General features: G+C 31.5%; 2 protein-coding genes across 2 annotated transcripts in view; both read right to left on the bottom strand.

The window, feature by feature from the left end:
• The window catches only part of LOC130444138 (uncharacterized), a 132728-nt gene that overhangs the window by 54490 nt on the left and 58558 nt on the right, over positions 1–19680 (bottom strand). The window lies entirely within an intron of this gene.
• On the bottom strand, positions 1604–2965 carry LOC130444365 (protein NEDD1-like). Its single transcript, XM_056779458.1, has one exon. The coding sequence runs from the start codon at positions 2963–2965 to the stop codon at positions 1604–1606; it is 1362 nt and encodes a 453-aa protein (XP_056635436.1).

The raw sequence follows: 19680 nt of genomic DNA, 5'->3' as shown, positions 1-19680 counted from the left end.
AGATGGAGCTTAACAAAACTTTAAGCTTTCGAACAGTTAATTGCAATAGCAGGGTTGTACAATCAGAGAAATGAAATATGTAGAGGCATTTCTTTTTGAAAACCTCAAACCCGATTTTAGCAAACATTAAAAATTTAATACGTCTCGGCAATTTCTGCACTTGAGTCTTTTTGGTTAATAATGTTGATATTTTGTTAACAATTTATTGAAAACGTTGAATTTTGACTTGATGTTTCAAATGTTTTGTACCTCATCTCATTATAGATGTTTCCGGATTTATTATTTGATTTTTAACAAAGGTATGCACCTGAAGGTTTCCTCGTTGTTCCAGATTTTATTGTTAATGTTAAAACATTAATTAGAGAACTTCAAAACTCGTAGACTCCAAAGAAACAAATTTGGTATGTGTATATCATTTTAATATGTGGTACGTTTTAAACTAGAAGCTTAAATATTTGCGTACATTTCATTTGTTGAGTTTTTTCAAAGTATAATATTTTTGATATATATTAAAAAATAATATAGTATCGAAGATTATGACCTTGATGTGAATAATCGTTTATCAATACTTTCATTATCAAATTAGCTCTTATAACGTTGAATGAATAAATGAGAACGCTGCTTTTTCTTAATTTTGTGTTAAAAAAATGTAATTTGTATTTGTATCAATTTTCGTTGATAGAAGGACATGATCTTTCTACTGGAAGGTCAAGATATAGTATTTTTAGACGTCAATATGTATAAGCTGATTCATTGAACGAGATTTTTTGGATTCAATAAGAAATTACTTCTCACTATTGATCGATTGAAAACTGTATCTAGTAGTTAAGTTTAGTAAGATTGTATTCAATCATTATCATCAAATCGTTTAATTCGAGTTACTGACCTGGAAACTGTTGAACTTTTATAAAATAATCAATTGTAAATTCAGCATTCATTTTATTATTTAAACTTGTATCTTAGATTTTTGGTGAAGATTTTTAGTACAGATTTTGTTAAGATAACTTTTTGGTAATTATATAGATTAGGTTACACCCCTCCGATTTCGTTAAGATGTTAGTATGTTACAAAGAAAATTACTAATAATTTACTTTTGCGAAACACTTGTTATTTAAAATATTTCGCATTAGAGAAATTTGAACAATAAATATACATTCAATAAATGCAGTTTTATTCATAATCAAAAATGGCTGTTTATAGGAATTTTCTTCTGCTTCAAATCATCAGGATGGATCAATATGCAACAGCATACGTATTTATGTATAACGGGAATATGTAAACTGTTGATTTAGTGGTTACATCGTATTGAAATTTCCATTAAATTCAGACTCAGACAGACCACAAAATGGAAAACACAGGAACCATAAGTACAATCAACTGATTGTATCTTTTGCTTTATGAGATTGCCGACATAAACATTTAGCTAAATCGAAATGCAATAATTTTATTATCGAAATCTCTACAGCTTATGATAAAGTATAATTTTTGCACAAAATCAAATCCATTAATTATTCCATTATTTATTTTTTTTGTACTGAAACTGTCTAAAATGATGAAACTTCTTCAATCATTGCTAAAAAACGAATTTATTTCTTGAAAATAACTAAACTTTATCATTATTCGTCATTTCAGAATCTTCTTCTGTATTTTTCTCGTCATAACAACTTTTACGCATACCTACTGCACTTGTACAAGGCGCTTCTTTTTCTCCAGACAATTTTAAATAATCCACGAAATTATTCCAGTTTTGCAAAATTCTTTCTTCCAAAGTAATAAACTTTTTACTTGTGCCAATTCTCAATTTATAGAAAGTTTGAATCAATTTTTCCTCGAATTCCTTAGTCGCTTCGTTCAATCTCTCTTCTACGAGTTTGTTTATTTCTTCAAGATTCATACATGGTTGGTTAGAAGTTATAGTTTCGAATATGTCGGATGAATCACCTTCGATCTTATATAATGTTTTTTCTTCCCCGCTTACGTGTTGACGACAAGGAGAAGAACCAGACGCTATACTAAAATCACCGGAAGCAGAAAAATCATCCAAGTATTTTTTTCTGACTTGAGGAAAACATACATTTGAAAAGAAAGGGAAAGCAATTTTCTTAATACCATTATTAGCGATAGCTACCAGTGTTTTCAAAGGAGATTTCATATTTCTTGCATCGTAGCTTCTGATTTGTCCTGAAAATGTACTCACAGCAATTTCGTATGTTCCATTCAGATATGCTAAACTGGATAAAGGACAATCTAATACACAACAATTGGCTTTATAGGATCTCAAGTCGTAGCTAATGAATTTACCGTCCGTACCCACAGAAGATAGCCCGTTTTCAAAAAAAGCAATATCGGTTATCTTTGCCGAATGTTGTTCACTGGTGAATAAACTATCAATGGTTTCCGTATTCCATAAAGACACAATGGAATCTTTGTACGTTGCGGCCAGTAAGTTTGTGGAGTATTTACTAAATATCACATTTGAAAAAGATGTATTATTCGGAATAAAAAAGCTTGCACACGGTTTATAATTAGAATTATATAAGACAATTGAATTGGAAGCATTATCCACCGCTAAAAGTTGATCGTCAGCAGAAAAGCCCAAATTTTGAATTTGTCCCGAAAGGCTCAAACATTCTTGAGGGTGGCGGGTATGTTTTATATTGTAAATCAAAACGTATCCTTCATCAGTTCCATAAGCTACCACATCAGGATTTATATTCGAAAAAACACCAATGGAAACATGGTTCACATAAGCACAATCAACTATTTCAATTTGTTGATTCTTATTAGGCACTTGTATAATCACGGGACCGCCTTTGCTTTTTACGGCTACCACTTTTCTCCCATCGCAAGACCATGAAATACTTTTTATTGACTTACTGTCTAGTGGCGTTTCATATATTCCTATGTAATTAATATTGGGCCATCTATAAAATCTGACATCCTTGGTTATTGCTGCAAGGGTCATCACTAAAATTTTTTCCGAAGGTATAGATTTGAACAAATTCTGATGAACATGTGTACGATAATATCACATATTGTGAAGTTTACCAGTTACTGTCACTCGGATGACATTAACCTCTACAGAATGTCCCAACAACGACATAGAAATCAATTTTTTGACATTATATTTGGTAAGGAATTAATGATCGGAACTAGTTTTATAGATTTTTCTACACTCTCCACTCTACTACATTTTTTTTGCGTTAAGAAGTTCGTTTTCCACTCAAACTAAAGTATGCATTTTTAACACAACAAAAACATCTAGTTGACAATATACATTCATCACCAATAAACTTAGAGGCAACATCGCATTATATAGACAGAAAAAGTATCACTTTTGAGTTGATCAAACTATGGCTCAAATTGATTACTGATAGAAGAGTCTCAATGTTGAGGAAACTCAAGAAGAACAGGAAAAAACGCAAAAATAATTTGAACGTAACAGGAGGAGAAACCATTTGAATGGCCAATTTCAGATACTTAGGAGTTATCCTAGATGAAGGACTTACATTTGAACATCACGTCGACTAACTAGTGGAATAAAGCTGAAGAACAAGCTTAACCTCATCAGATCTACCGTTATCTTAATCAGACTCTATGTGTTCACCCCTACAAGTGACGGGCTGGTGCAACTTTGATCACAGGGCCGGCTTAGTCCTCTTTTGATTTAATTTTTAAATTTATTGCAGAATCACCGTCATCAGGTCGTCGAGAGGAAAGTGGTTATCATCACACGATACGTTTAAGCCCAGCAAAACTACTGACAGTTGGTTCAGAAGAAAATATTAGGTTTCATTGACAATACCGCTAGTAGAAAATTGAAATAACTGGGAATCATCAGCTAAAGTAACCAACTACATCAGAAAAGACTGCGATTGATATATGAGGCCCGATAAACTGCTAGACCATCAGAAAGAAGATGTTTAATCTTTTAGAAAGGCTGCTAATCCGCGATAGCTATAAGGTTATTTTTAGTGGTCATAACTTGGCTAATAAACGGATTTAAAGTGTAGTACTCTGTAAAACATAAGAGGGATACTAGACACGTAAAAGGCTGACGATTCTGGCATTCTGGTTTTCATGAAATCTCCTAAAGAAAAAAACACAATAAATATTTTTATGAAACAATTCCATTTTTCATAGTATTTTGGAAATTTTTTCGGTACACTTCATATTGGATTATATCGTCGTTGTTTTTATTATCCACTTTTTTGTCAAGTAATCTCAACCAAAGGATCCTCTCTATTTTTATACATCCATCAAATCCCTATTGACCTACTCTAATTTATCAGTAACTTCATCAGTCGTTAGAAAAGCGTCGGAGTGCTTAGGGAAATAATCAAAAAGAAAGAGCCCCCGGGCGTTTAGAATCCACCCTTCTTAGTCGAAAGAGAGGCCCGGAAATTATACTGCCTAGAGTGTGGTCGCTAAAACTTTCGTTCAATAAAGAACTGGAATGTTTTTAAGGAGCAGGATTTTTTGTACCTTTTACCGGATCGGAAATTCTTGTATAGGGTTTAATTATAATTTAATATTGATGAGATAGGGTAGCTTTTAAAGAGATTTACCTATGTTAGATTTTTTTAAATAAAAGTGTGCCAAAAGGAATATTTATTGATTAGACTACAAAGACGTTTAAAATTGAATTTGCTTTAAACGGATTTGAGAGGTAACCATCTTTGACGATTCCATTGAAGTGAAAATCCCTTGTTTCTCCAAGTTGTATTTTCTAAAAATATCTCAGGATAAAGGGACTTATGAAAATATTGTTGTAAATCTATATATTCTGCGACAATTCTCTCCGAATAACATATAGAGACAAAAGCATTGGAAGATTCAAAATAACGAGGAGAACACCACCAAAAGAATGCAAAAAAATGACAAAAATCAATAATGTTTAAGATAATTTTAATAAAATAAAACATGAAAAATATTATCAAAAAATAATTTTTTCTATAACTCTTTTAGTTTATTAATAATTGTTACGAACAAGTCTGCTATATGGATCCTAGAGCCGGTCATGTCCGATTATAGCAGAATTCTAAAAATCGGCGAAAGCGCGGCGCCTTTAGTGTACTTTGGAAATACCCGGAATCCGTTTGATGTTTGTTTTATATAACTTTTTATTATAACAAGCAGTTTATTCACATTGTTTCTTTTAAATAATTTCTAGGAAGGTCTATTTATTTATTCTTATTATTGTTTCCTTATTTTCTAGAATTTTTGAGAATTTTTTGGAATATATATATATCTAAGGAGTCTATGTAGCACAGTTTAGTTTAGTTTATAATAATTAGTGAACAAACCAAAATAGAAAGAATTTAAATGAATTATTTAAGTTAGTTAAGTGTTAGTGTTAAGTTGAGCATTATAATTTAGTGTAGTATGTGGTGTTTAAATAATTTAAGAACGTTAAAGATAGTGCTTATCAATTCATTCTACGAATAGACATCGTATAAATAAAGTAGAAAAAAAAAACACAATATTTCACAAAATGACCGACATTTCAGTTGCTGCTAACCTTTAGTCTTCTTAACATTCTCTCATATTGTGAAAAAACGTGCTTTACTCTTGAGTACAATTAATATTTGTTCACATACCACGTATAAGGTTTGAAAAAATTAATATCATAAGAATTAAGATTGAAGAAACTTAAAATTGATATTAAGAGTTTTTATGAATATCAATCAAAGTAAATTTTGTTCCCTATAAACCCCCACCAATGAATAGTCGTCTAATTGAGCTTTTCGTCACGTACTTCCAAATTCTCTTAAGTGGATCTAACAATTATTTTTCGTTTCAATCACATAGTGTTTCGCTACGTTCTTTTTTATTTGGAAATGTCACGAACGATAAAGAAATAAATTGGTTTGGAGTTAGATACGAATAATAAATTCTTGATACAATGATTACAAAAACTGAAACGCGGTTGATATTCGTTAAACCGTATAAAATCGATATTAGTGCCGAAGATGCCCAGTTTGGCCTATAAGTCATTGCACTTGTGATAGAACGGAATAGTTTACCATATAATATTAACACTAGATTAATTTTTATTTTAATTTAAACACCTACACAGATTTTACACTGAATATCAATTTCTTATGCTTAAATCATCTCGGTTTCTTAGTTGAAATGACGAAACTATAATTTTGATGCTTATCGTATACTTTCAAACAAAGCGACCGTTGTTGTGAGCTTAATTGACGTGCATCAAAATGAAAATCCACGATTGTAAGGTTCAATTTCTTAACAGAGAGACATATCAACCTAATATTTTCTGGACACGATCTTGATACGAAAATAGCGGTTAGGTAGACAATAGTCAAATTTATCATGCTCTAAGGGAAAACGAATCAAATATGTTACTGCTGATTATCATGAAGACATGATAGAAGATTCATTTGAAAAGTGGTTTAAAAAACTACCTTAAATTCCACCAGTCAATAACTATTATGTCAAGTGGAGCGAATCACTCGTTGTAACCCCAAATTTCCAACAGTAGCAACAGAAAAGCTGAAATCACAGTATTTATGTCTAAATATACCTTTCTCTGCAAAAGTTCAATCGATGAAATACCTACTGGTATAAAAATATGCTATTGACGAATTATGCAAAAAACGAGGTCATGACTAAGAATACACATTCAACCTTAACTTCTTCGTATGCCATGTCTATGGTTTTCCACTACTTTCCACTACCATTTAATCCTTCAGGAGGAAGATTACGATTCCATTACACTTGATAAGTACAGAAAAACCCAAGAAACTTGTATAAGAAAAGGTTTGAGCTATTGTTAAGTAGTTTGGGAATAACTTTGGAGTCACCTCAGTCAAGAAAGTAGGTTCGGAGTAACATTCGCAAAAATCTAATTTTGGGTTATTGCTCTTGGGATTTTGAGGTATTTTTAAAGTCAATAACATGGAACTTGATCCAGCATTATGCTCTATGCATAACTTGTCATTTGATTCAATATTTGAAGACATTCCTCAATATAATACTAATATACTGTTGCAGGAAATATTGCGAATAAATATATTAATTTTAAAGAGTAAACATGAATATATATGTGAGTAAATATTGACAAAACTTTTTATTTATAAAAGGAAGTTTCTATGAAAAATAAAAGAAGAAAAATATCAATAATTTCATTAAAAAGTTGACCTCAAATGACATGAATTGACGTCTACTGTCATTTGATATTGATCGATGTCTGTTGATGTCGATTCACATCATTCGAGGTTATTTGGCCAATGGGATCACATTGACCAAAATTTCTTTCGATTCGGCACATTTACAGCTATAAAGGAATTAACTGCAAAAACTAGAACTCGCTAAATGCTTCCTGTGAAGAGATATCGCTGCTACAGACGGAAAAACGATAAAAAAAAGAAAGAAATCGATGATATTCAACTAAAGAGCTTTTATTAGACATCAAGTTAACAATTTAAAACCCTATACCTGTGTGTAAATGGGTAACAAATCCCATTAGATTATCTGTAATAGGGATTCAATTTAATCTCGGCTGTATTCTGTTACAATATTTGTCTTATTAATTACGTCTATTGTCCCCAGCTTGTGATAATGATATCTTCAGAAATAAACTTTCATTTAAGGTATAGTTTACTTTTGTAAAACGATTGAGCTGTTGCTTTGAAGATTGAAGAGCGAAGTAGCTGATAATAAACGGAAAATACAAAGATAATAGAGATGGGTAATAACTACACGCATAATTTAAAAACAGAACCAATAAATCGTCAGGATTATAGTATGAAATAAATAAAATAATCTTAGGTTACAAACACATAGATATTGAATCAAAAAAAGATTACATATGATAATAATTATCCTTACAATAACATAGGCAACGTTTAATCAAGTATTTCGCAGATTAAGTGAAGATGAGGCAATTGGAAAGGAATATTTAAAAAAAAATAGTGCGAATAATAAGATGAAATAGAATCAGAAACAACAATAAATAAAAAAGAAACTTTAAAGTTGATGTTGACTATGGAAAGAATCAGTTAAGAGGAAAAAAGATGAAGACTAAGATACAATAAACTGACTAGGTTGAGGAAATTTGACAAAACAAAAGAAAAACTGTTTAGAAATGAATGGGAGACGAATTGTTTGCCGGAAAAGACGAAAGTATAAGTTAAGAGGAGCTTTATCGAAAAACATGTTATACATTTAATAATTACATACTAACCGAAATCTTGTAATGAAATGAAAGTTGGTAAATGACTGGTGCCTTATAAAAACTGATATAAGTGATAAAATGAAAGTTTATACGAGGGTGAAGCTATATATTTTGGGATACAAGGGAATCTTGGTGTTCATCGTTAATCCACTTGGCGGGTAGTTATACCATAAAGTCGTATGTATGTCATCACCTGTTGCCTTTTCAGAAAAATACAATTTTCACAATTATTTACAACTTCTAAAGTTTTCCTCGCGAATCTTACTCGCTCTGCCCTTTGGAAATCGTCACTAATAAATTGCTTCAATCGCTTGATACGTGCATCTTGAATCTTCTTTGATTATTCTTCTCGTCCTCCCATTATATTCAACAGTAACTGAATAACATGGTCTATCATCACCAAGCGATATCCGTCCTCTTCCAAATTCACTATACCATTCGAAGGACTTTGTTGTTTGCTTAAACTGACCTTGAAATCATAGTAGATCATATCACTTCACAAATTCATATTTCTTTGGCAAATTGTATGTACCACTATTGAAGGATTGATAGAGTTGACATTATTGAAAGTATGTTGAAATAAAAATTGGTTCTTCAGTATTGAATTAGAGCTATTTGCTTCCGGATTCTAACACATATATTATGATTAACCACCGACATATATTAGCAATAAACATCTTGCTCCTATCACGACAAATTATTTAGACATAAACATGAATATTGTTACCCATTAAATCATGGAAATTACCCTATTAGTAGCCATGAAATCCATGGATAATCACTACATGATAACGAATCGCATGCAAATTTATAACATGCATTATCTATTTTGATTCATATTGGGATAGAATGACGTAAAATAAATATATCTAATATTAAATTTTTAAGAGATAATAATTGTAGTATACAAATTGGGTGAATTTCAAAAAGAAATTTTATTATACCAAATTTTGAAACTGATAAAGTGCATCTCACTACAATTGTGAACCGTAGAATTTCTTTGTTTGCCTGGTGGAATTTTTTGCACTTGAAATATGTCTAACTATAGTTTAACAAAATAAGTCATCTGTTTGATAGAGTGCTAGAGATGCAGTGGATTTACCCAAGGGCCAGTGATGCTGTAGTTAATAAATATATCAAAGTTGAATTGTATAATTTTTCAGACGAAGAAAAACAAGGAATGTTTTCGAATAATTCCTACTATTTTTAATTCAATGATATCGATAATCTTTTTTAGCAAATCAATTTTTGTAGCGACTTATTTCGAAAACTACACTATATTTAAAATGCTGTAAAAATGAAAAATTTAATTTTTGTCGTTAATCTTTATACAATTGGTCTTTAAGAATAATAAGAATAATGATGACAGAGATGAAAAAGTAATAATTAGCTATTGAGTGAAGTCATTCATTGTCATTCATATTTACGAACAATGTGATAAAGTATGGTTCTAACTAAAAGTTTTAGAATTAAAATCTACAATTTACAAAATCTGAATTTTCTATTCAGGTCCCAACCATTGTAGTCGCGTTCATTATCGAAGTTATATATTTGAAAATATGGATTGAAGTACATATAAATAATTTATTTTATAAAACTCATAGCATCAGTTAATTCGATTAAAAATATATCATTTAAAAATTATTTTGAATAATATTCACAGCTCAAAAAAATGCAATTACTGAGTTAAATATACATCAAAGTTCTTTCCTCTCATTTCCTCCTCATTTCTCATCTTCAACTCATCAACTCAATATGTTTATGTGTGTATTGTTTTGTAAATTCTACAATATCTTTAAGTGGAACAGTGTTTTATTTGGACTTGTGACTTTTTAGTATGATATTAATATTGTGTGCAGCAAAACATTTTTAGTGGTGCTAGTGGACTTTGTGACAGCTATAAAAATGTTACAGGAGATCATCAGGAAAAATTAGTAGCTATCTATTGAATATAGAAGAAAAATAATTATCAAACAAAGAAAAAAGAAGACAAATACTAACTGTATGGTTTCAGTCTATGAAGTGCAAGCAGTACTTCTTACATCTCGACGAATTGTCTTCCGTTACATTTCAAAATTAAACAGCTTCAATTTAATGGTGTCTAAATTGGATACGGGATTAACCTGTGGCATGATGAGATTCATGTGTACCTAAATTTTTAGAATAAGAGATAACTGTCTTTGATAATGCTAATACATTAGACTTTGTTTGTTTTTTTATATAATATCCATATATATATTTATACTTTGACTAAGTATCATTCAAAATACCAATTACCCATAAAAATTTAATGAGCAAGGTTAGTCAGAACGAGAGGAAGTCTAAGATCTGGCCCTTCATTCGTACTTAATCAATATGCACAAATCCTAGGCACGAAAAAAAGGGAATCCTTCATGTCAATGAACTCTGTTATCATGATAATTATTTCTTGAGATTATCGACTGATGACATTTCAATGTTTAGGGATTTCTTAAGTGAATGTTGTGAAATTAACCGAAGAAAATCCTACTTAAGATGAAGAATTTAAGCAAATACAGTTATGTCGAAAAAAGAAGCCGATTCCTTGTACTTTATAAAATGTTTATAAAAATGCTATTTGAATCCAAGAAAACAAAAAAAAACGAGGATCTTCTGAGTTTAATACAACATAACCACATCCCGGATTTCTACTTTATTTTTGTTTTATATTATTTTTCTGTTTGTGTCATTTTCAATAAAGTTATTCTAAATAATTGTCACGGCTTGGACCCTTTGATTTTTCTACAAAAAATACAGATAAATAATAATTCTATATCAATTAATTTTTGACACTTGGATAAGAAACTTACAAAATAGAACAAAATATTCAATCAGTTGCTTTGGTTACTGAACATTGAAATTGTAATTTAAGTAATTACTTCAATAGCATTTTTTCGAGTTGTCACATTCTTTTCCCGGGGATGCGATTTCTTGTCATCAAAAGCGAGAGAATTTGTCAAACTTCAAGGCAACAAGTTGATTAAAAGTTAGTAGAGTAAGAATAGAATAAATTAAATACGGTATGGTAAATATCAAAAAATATATATATATATATATATATATATATATATATATATATATACATAAATATATATACACTTCAATATTATCTTTGAGAGAAGCATGTTCAGGATTCCCCGCCGGCTGTTGTCGAACCAAACAATAGAAGGGTATAATGAAATTATTCTGGTGAATGACTGGATGTAGGAACTATACCTTGGATGAAATTCTACTCCAGGCGAATACGAGTATCAATGCCAGGAAGCCGAAGAGAGATGCTTGGAATGTTACTGGTAACGCCGTTTAATTGATATTGCTGTGACCTGATTTTTATGTAATATGATATATAGACAGCAAAGTATAATAAATAATGGTTAAAAAAACTAAAACAAAACTTTAATTTAGTGTGATAAACTAGAATACCGTGAAAATTGATTTACTGACGAATTCTTTAGTGTGTGGGCATGGATTTTCTACTTAACAATTCGCAAGTACTCTGTCGAAGAAGTAAAAATCAATTCGTCCCTAAAATATCATACCAATCTTCATTTTTTTGATTATCTGATGACCTCAGTCAAGATCTTTCGAAACATTCATGAAATTATTGCCTTAACAATGATTTTTTCACAGTTAAACAAAGTTTTAAGTTACCATATAATGAAGGTCAAAAAGCTAATGTTCTAAACCTCAAAATAGATATAAATGGCACGAAATGGAAAAGAACTGATTTATAAGAAAACGTATTCAATAGAAATATCTACTTGTTACAAAATAATGTGATCAACAATTACTATAGACATAGGATTCAGATTATGTGGATCCTCTTGGAATCACTATTCAATCTTTTTTTGTAGGTATTCTCTATAACGTTGTGAATTAATTCGTTTCGACTAACCGACAATTCTCTTCGTACATCAGCCTTCTAAGGAGCAAGATATAAATCTGTTTGTTTGCGTTCATTACGGCTGGCACATATCTTATACATAAACCTTCTCATTTGCCAATTATGCTAATTTTGAAACCATTTCGTTACAATTTCATGCTCAATATATTCATAATAAGGTTCTATTTAAGTTAAGAAGTTAAAAAGGAAAATCAACGGAGACCTTAGAGAGCACCTCCATTGGAGGCTCAAGTAGAAGTGGTTTTTTAAAGATATAAAGGGAGGATTAAACAATACTTCAAGAGTCACCATTAAGAGGGCTCTGAGTAGAGTAGAAATAGCTCTCTCAATCAGAGAATTTATAGAACATCTGCTAGCTAGTCAGACAATCTCGACTTATGAGGGTGACACCATCATTTTTGGCAAAGTGACGTCGAGCTGCACGATAATCGGTGTTCTATCTTCGTGCTATGGAAATTGGTAGGAGAAGAGCTATTAGAAGGTATAAAGACAATTCGGGAAGGCAATGTAGCGATGATTATCCGCCCTAGATCCTTGCTTGACATCTACCATGTGACTGTTACATAGGGTGGCTGGAGCCTCGGTCTTTTTACCATAATGTGGATATTCTTAGGATGCTTTGTACTATATTTAACTTTGCATTTCGAAATAGAACTAGTAGTTCTATGCATTAATGATAGTTTTAGAACACTCTAAAATTGCTAGGGATCAAATAAGATCGGTAGTTACGGAAATATAATGAAAAAACGTTTGAACCCCTTTTTCTAAAAGAGCGACCGCGAGACATGAGTTGCAACCCCAAAAACTTTAAGGTAAGCTCCTAGTGACTCTTCCACCCCTCACACAAAAATCCCTACAATAAAATTGCGTCCTCTAATGTAATGCCCTTAAAATACCTGGTTGTTCAATAAGTTTTCTAGATCGATGAGAAAAATACTATTTTATGGTATGAAACAGATTTAATTCAAGATTTGTTCCTATTACCTCTTCGTTTAGTAACATTTTTTTTTTGTTTCAGTTTGATTAGTTTTGAAAAATGTGTTTTTTAAACTTCCATACATTATTGTTTATAAAGAACAATTACATTGAATTGTGAAAACAACTGAAAATATCCAGATAAGCAAATTTCTATTGAAATATCCAAAAATAATACTTATTACATTATTCTAAAAACAACAGTTTTTGTTTATTTTAGTGATAATTCTGATCCATTTTTAAATTTCCTGTTTTAATTATACAAATGACTAAAACCAGTTTAAATTGATGCCAAACTTACCGCAAACCATTTCAATGAGTCAATGTGCGTCGGAGGTTTGTTTGTTTTGAACGAAATCTAAATCTCGACTTAACTGAATTACATTGAGCAATTATTTGCATTTCAGAATATGACACTGTATTTTGGAATAAATTCAATAGTAAAAATACTAATAATGTGTGCCAATTTAGAGGTATTGGAAAAGCCATGTTTTGATACTAGCAATCTAGATATTACACAAATAAACGGAATTGCTAGTTTTTAATATCGTTATTCAATTAGAATACACAAGATTACGAATGATTTTATATGGAGGCAGGTAAAAAACAAACGGAAGCTACTCATTTATATGAAGAATAATAACCTGAACTACCTACCATTCACATCGCAATTTCAAAGAAATTCATCGACAAACTCCACTTGGTGAAGATATAAGTAAAAACGTTCGAGAAACTTATTTCCACATGGTAGATATCTAATGTTATGCAAACATTCTTCCAAAAATTACATATTGAATCCACACTAGATAGTAGGTCAAATGCAACGTGATAAGAAATGAAAGTGTATAGAGGAGTATTTATGTTCAATATTTGGAAACCTTGTAGATTATAGATTGTTTTGTAGTGTTGTTGGACGACTGGTCAAGGCATGGAGTCGTTACCCCTTTTTTGGCAAGGCTGTCTGCTTCCTCATTTCCTGGTATACCCTGGAAGCCACATTAAGGTTACTTTGTTTTTGTTAGTTATTGCTTTCAGAGTTTGTTTACACTCCCACGATAATTTGTGTGAGCTCTCAATAGCTTTCAAAGCCTTCAAGGTCGCTTGGCTGTCTGAGAGAATGTTTATGTGCATTTTAGAGAGGTTTCTATTGGAAACCTTACAACCAGGATATATACCGCAAATGCCTAATTTGCTTCCTAACCCTGTAGTCTTAGCTTACTTTTCTGCCTGGTATGTCGGAATCGGAACGTTTCTCATACTAACAAAGAAACTTCTTCTACATCTGACTCCTGTTTCTCCGCGGTACCTCCTTTAGATATTACCTCGCGAGGGGAGCTATACAACTCTTTATCAATTGCTACCTCCCTGTCGATTTTGCTTTATCTTGTCAAAGTGAAGTTTCTTTAATACCTCGTTGCTGTTTAGTTAGTCTCTGTAGACAGCATAGCCTCCAACATACTTCCACCCATTACTCCTCCTCGTATGTATGGATGTATATATATCGTCATATACAATGCGATTCAAAGTCTTTATTGTATCTCCTTTTCTTGATATAGTACGTGTATATAGCTGATTTATCTATCCTAATTCTTTTAGAAAGTTTTAAATGTGGAACAGCTCTAGCTACCAAATATTTTCATTTTATGTTTCATGTGCCCCCTGGTGTTATATTTAACAGTTCTTGGTTGGAAAATGACCGTGTTCTTCAACCACTTTACCCACACGCCTATTTATATCTAAGCGTGAGGAGCGCTGCACGTACTTGTTAACTGTACAGCACTTAGACTGTAGCAGTTGCTGATTTTTGGTAGCACAAAACGGTATTTTAGTATAAGGCTAAAAGACATACGCCACTATGAATAATCTTTTATTTAGCAACTACTTTAGGTCGTAAAGCTACAGTAGTTGGTGCCTTATTGACTTCTGTCGATATAAATTGAGACACTTTCAGGATAAAAAGTTATAATAAAATATGACACTACACAAAATGTTAAACACAAAACTTGTCCTGCGCCCAAATACAGTAAATAACACTTGAAACGTAAATTGAGTAAAAGAACTATGTTAATTCATCAAGAGAAATTAATTTGACTTTTCATTTTTAAATGCACTGACAACTTACTCATTCACACCATGTTTTTTTTGAGATCAGGTAGTCGTAAATTTATTAATCATTTTTGAAAGATTATCGATTCTAAAATCGAATGATCATTCATTGGTTTGAGAATATAATTCTCGAACAGTTCCGTACTCACCAAGACTTCAGGAGACTGTCGTCCTCTACATAGCAGTATCCTCTGTTAAATCTAGCAAATTTAGGTGTTCATTGAGACCTGACAAGATTGTCAATATTCTTTGAATTGTTCTTATTTAGATTGAAACATTCAATAGAGATTCACCTGCTTCAACCCCTGTAATTCCCATAATTCTTTTTCTAGTTTTTCTATTGTCCAGCAGCTGATTATTTACAAGAGTTCATGTCTTATAAAAGGTTTATCCGCTTCTCCTTTAACAAGTTTAACTGCCATTTTATTTCTCTTCAGTGTGTCCCGGAACTCAATGGATGGTGAATTCTTTTGCTTTTTCTAAGTAGTTCGATTGGAAAGTAGAATGAAAATATAAACTTCATATTCCGTAGTTTTACACAACTGTACATTCCCTATATTTATATTTATTCTCTTTTTCTAAACTTTAGACGTGCCGCTCTAACAAAATATGTTATATTCTTTTGATATATCTTCATTTCTTCTTCTCCTCCCTTCTAAATTTTTTTCTTTCCCTTCGTAACATGAATTGTACTGTATTAAACATGATTACACTTTCACGAGTCATTTTTCGATGTACAACACGCCCTCAGAATTCCATTACCAGTCTCGTTTGGTTTCCACGGTTTTTGTTGCTTTCTTCGTGTATGAGGATGGTTCCAAAAGTACCTGACTTGACCTAGAGATTGCGGTAGTTGCTTGAAAAATACCATTGTGGTAGAAAGGACATTATATATTTCAAATTTGAAGAATTTTAGTATTTGTTTGGCAGCCTTGAATTATGTGATACAAAACTTTTATTCGAAAGGTCCAGATCAACCAATATAAAAGTTGAACTAGATTCTGATCTGTTAGTTAATTGTAATCGACAACACGATGTTAATGCATAAAAATCATGGCTGAAACAAACTCAACTTCTCGAGATTTGATCTCAAAATCTAGAAAGGCAGTTTATTTTCGCATTTCTGTACAGTGTGCTAGAAATTCCTTTAAAAAATCAATTTTATACTACATAGTAGTTTTTCCATAAAATTATTTGATCGAAACATTTAATTCGGACGTCCTGTATATTATTTCTCCAGGCCTTCCACAAATATACACCGAATGATTTGAGGGCCGTATCGACGCCCTGCCTAGGGACAGTATATAGTCTGCCTTGCAAACCGACAATGGAGAAAGCATTCGACTGAGAGGTATGGGGATTTTCCCAGATACAGCTTGGTTTTGAATTCGACCCTTTCGTCGCTATATGAAGAGGGGTAACTCTAGAAGTCTTGTGTTGGTGTATTTATAACAATAAAAGAAACTGAGCTGAAATAATGAGGTAGTTAAAACTTTTGTATGCCCTGCAAATAGAGAAAAACGTTCAGATGTTGGAGTAGAATCCAATTTACTACAGCCTGAAGAAAAATGAAATACTAAAAATCAAATACATGAATATATAGAAATATTGTTCGAGGGTGTATTGAGAAAATTTTTATTTATTATCGATTCTTTGCAAAGTTCAAATCCGTTTAAACAATTTTCGAAAAACAACAACACAAAATCTTATTTATATTCTCAGGAATTTATGTATTAATAAGCATTTGGTTGTATATAAATCACATAACGCTTTAAATGAAATAATTGTAGATTAATTAATTAAAATTTTGATGACGTCGGCATTATCAGAGGGAATTTCATTTTCTAGTTATAAATTTTCGAGTCCGGGGATCTTCTCATTATCGCAACATTGCCAGCTTGCTTTAATCCTCCTTTAAGGAGATTAAATGCCGAAATGCACTTCAGTAAAGGAAAATTATTATTTCAAATTCTTAATATAATTGTTTTGAATACAACGTCCCAATTATTTTTAACTCTTTGCATCCATAAATATTACTTTTCTGAATAACTATATACGAGGATGGTTCCAGTAGTACATCTGCCGACATCACCTCTTCATTGTTGGAAAATCTTTGACCATCGAGCCATTTTTCCAAGGGAATAGAAACTAACCCGAGAGGTGCGAAATAATCCATTAATATTGGCCATTGCAATACGGATGTGAGAGCTGGTTCATTACCTTGATGAAACAACTCTTTCTTCTTAGCCAAATGCGGCAGTTTTTACTTGATTCCTTCGGTCAAACGTTGCAATAAGTTGATAATACTCGCCGTTAATAGTTTTTCCTTTTTCAAAATATTTCAATGGAAATCATCTCACACGCATCCCAAATGGTTGAAAATAAATTGTGCAGTGTCCTAAGAATGTAATTGAATATCATTTGGGGTAGCAAAATAAAAACAGAATTCTACAAGAAAAAAATAATTGAATAATTGTATCGAATTCAGTTTGAAGTAACAGTAGGGTTGAAACTGATCCTACGATCAGTTAATGAAATATTTATCCTCAATCCTGTTTCGAATTTGTAACAAAAATTCCGCATTCTGGAAGAATATTTTTTGAGTTTCCCAATGTAAGACGTTCAGCAAATAAATCTTACAATTCTATCTGAAAGAAAAGCGGAAGTCTGGAAACACTCCGATCGTATAAAATATTAAAATATCCAACATGCTGTGAAATAGTTCGAGAGATTTAAAAACCTATTACAATTCTGTAAAACTATGCTGCTTGGTTGGAGTTTGTGGAAAGATGCTTAAAACTTATTTATTGTGTTCCAATCCGATATTCCAAGCTAAAATCCATGAAAGTTATTCAAGATCGTTCAATATTCGTTTTTTCTTCGGAAGTTTTAAGATTATGCAGAGTTTCAATAGAAAATATAGAATATGGAGAAGATAATATTTTTATCAAAGTTATTTATCGAATAATAGAATCTTATTTAAAATTATCAACAGTTAATAAACGTCATTTAGTAATTATACACATCATCAGTGTAAATGAAGAATTATTTACATTATTTCAAAAATTCAAAATCAACAAATCGGTACTGGTTAAACGCCGACTGAGAGTGCGCGAGTTAGAAGACAGTAGGCATTTCACAAAGGACATGAGAAAACTAGAACAAATACAGCGTCGTTAAGATGTTTCCATCGAGTATTTGGCAATTTTTCTCAAAAATAAAGCCATTTCATAATCATGGATGAGAAAAGGGAGAACCGGCTTCAAAGAAGACAAAAACCGTTCCATCTGCAGACAAGATCATGGCGTCGCGTTTTTGCCCATGGGATAATTTTCCAATGACTATTTTGAAAAAGAAAAACTATCAACGTTTGAGCGAAGACAATACACCAAGTCACAAATCCGTTATTGCAATTGCCAAAACTAATTAATTAAAGTTTGAATTCCAACCTCAAGCACTTTATTCGCCAGATTTAGCCTCCTCGGATTATTTTCTGTTTCCAGACTTAAAAATATGGCTCGAAAGTCAAAGATTTTCCAACAATGAAGAAGTAATGTCGGCTATTTTGAAGAGCTTCACGATTCTTATTTTAAAAAAGGTATCGGACTTATTGAACATCGCTGGGGAAAGTGTATGGAGCTAAAAGAAGATTACGTTGAAAAATAAATAAATTTTTTCCCAAAATATTTTTCTTTTCTTTGTTGGGACAGGTATTTTTGGAACCATCCTCGTATAAAGATATAGTTTGATATCCTGATGTTGCTTGTTCCTTAATTTATTATGAAACACCTGATGAGCAAAACCAACGAGATTTATGTTAAATAATAATGAGTTGGATACAACCCTTTAATAGGTTACATTGAGGACCATTTATTTCAAAATTTTGTGATATGGTTTTAATTACAAAGTTCACGTTTTTGGGATGTTAATAAGACATTAAGATAATTGATGTCATGTCACTACATTAAGGTTATCTCATAATATTTATATTGATTTTTAATTATTTGAATGGAAGCAATTCGCTTCTCAGAAATATGTTAAAAATAATAAGAAGTGATGTAATGACACTCAACAAAACAATTCTGTATACAAATGGGAACGGGAAAGGTGTGATTAAATATTAATTATCTTAAATAAAGTTTCACATGTATGTTTCCAATTCTCTCAGATTTTTCTTTTATGGTTCAATTTCAGAAAAATTTATATTAAGGAGACTGACTATATGCATAAGTCTATTTCTAAGCAATACCTACTTCTTAGAGGATTCTTTATAATATATTCCAAACTATAACTCTGATTATTCATCCATAAAACGTTTCCTAAATATTTCTCCAAGTTCAAATCCAATTGTAAGTTGGCATCTGCAAAGTTTCTCGCTGAGCAAAATACACAAAAGGGCTTTTGTATGCGGGTAGCACAAAGATAAGCCCACCATGGGTGGAACGAGAAACAAAATGAAACAATAAAATAATTTAAT

The sequence above is a fragment of the Diorhabda sublineata genome, chromosome 5, assembly GCF_026230105.1.
Source record: "Diorhabda sublineata isolate icDioSubl1.1 chromosome 5, icDioSubl1.1, whole genome shotgun sequence".
In the NCBI taxonomy this organism is placed as follows: domain Eukaryota; kingdom Metazoa; phylum Arthropoda; class Insecta; order Coleoptera; family Chrysomelidae; genus Diorhabda; species Diorhabda sublineata.
The sequence above is the reverse complement of the archived record's forward strand: the minus strand, read 5'-3'. Positions and strand labels throughout refer to the sequence as shown.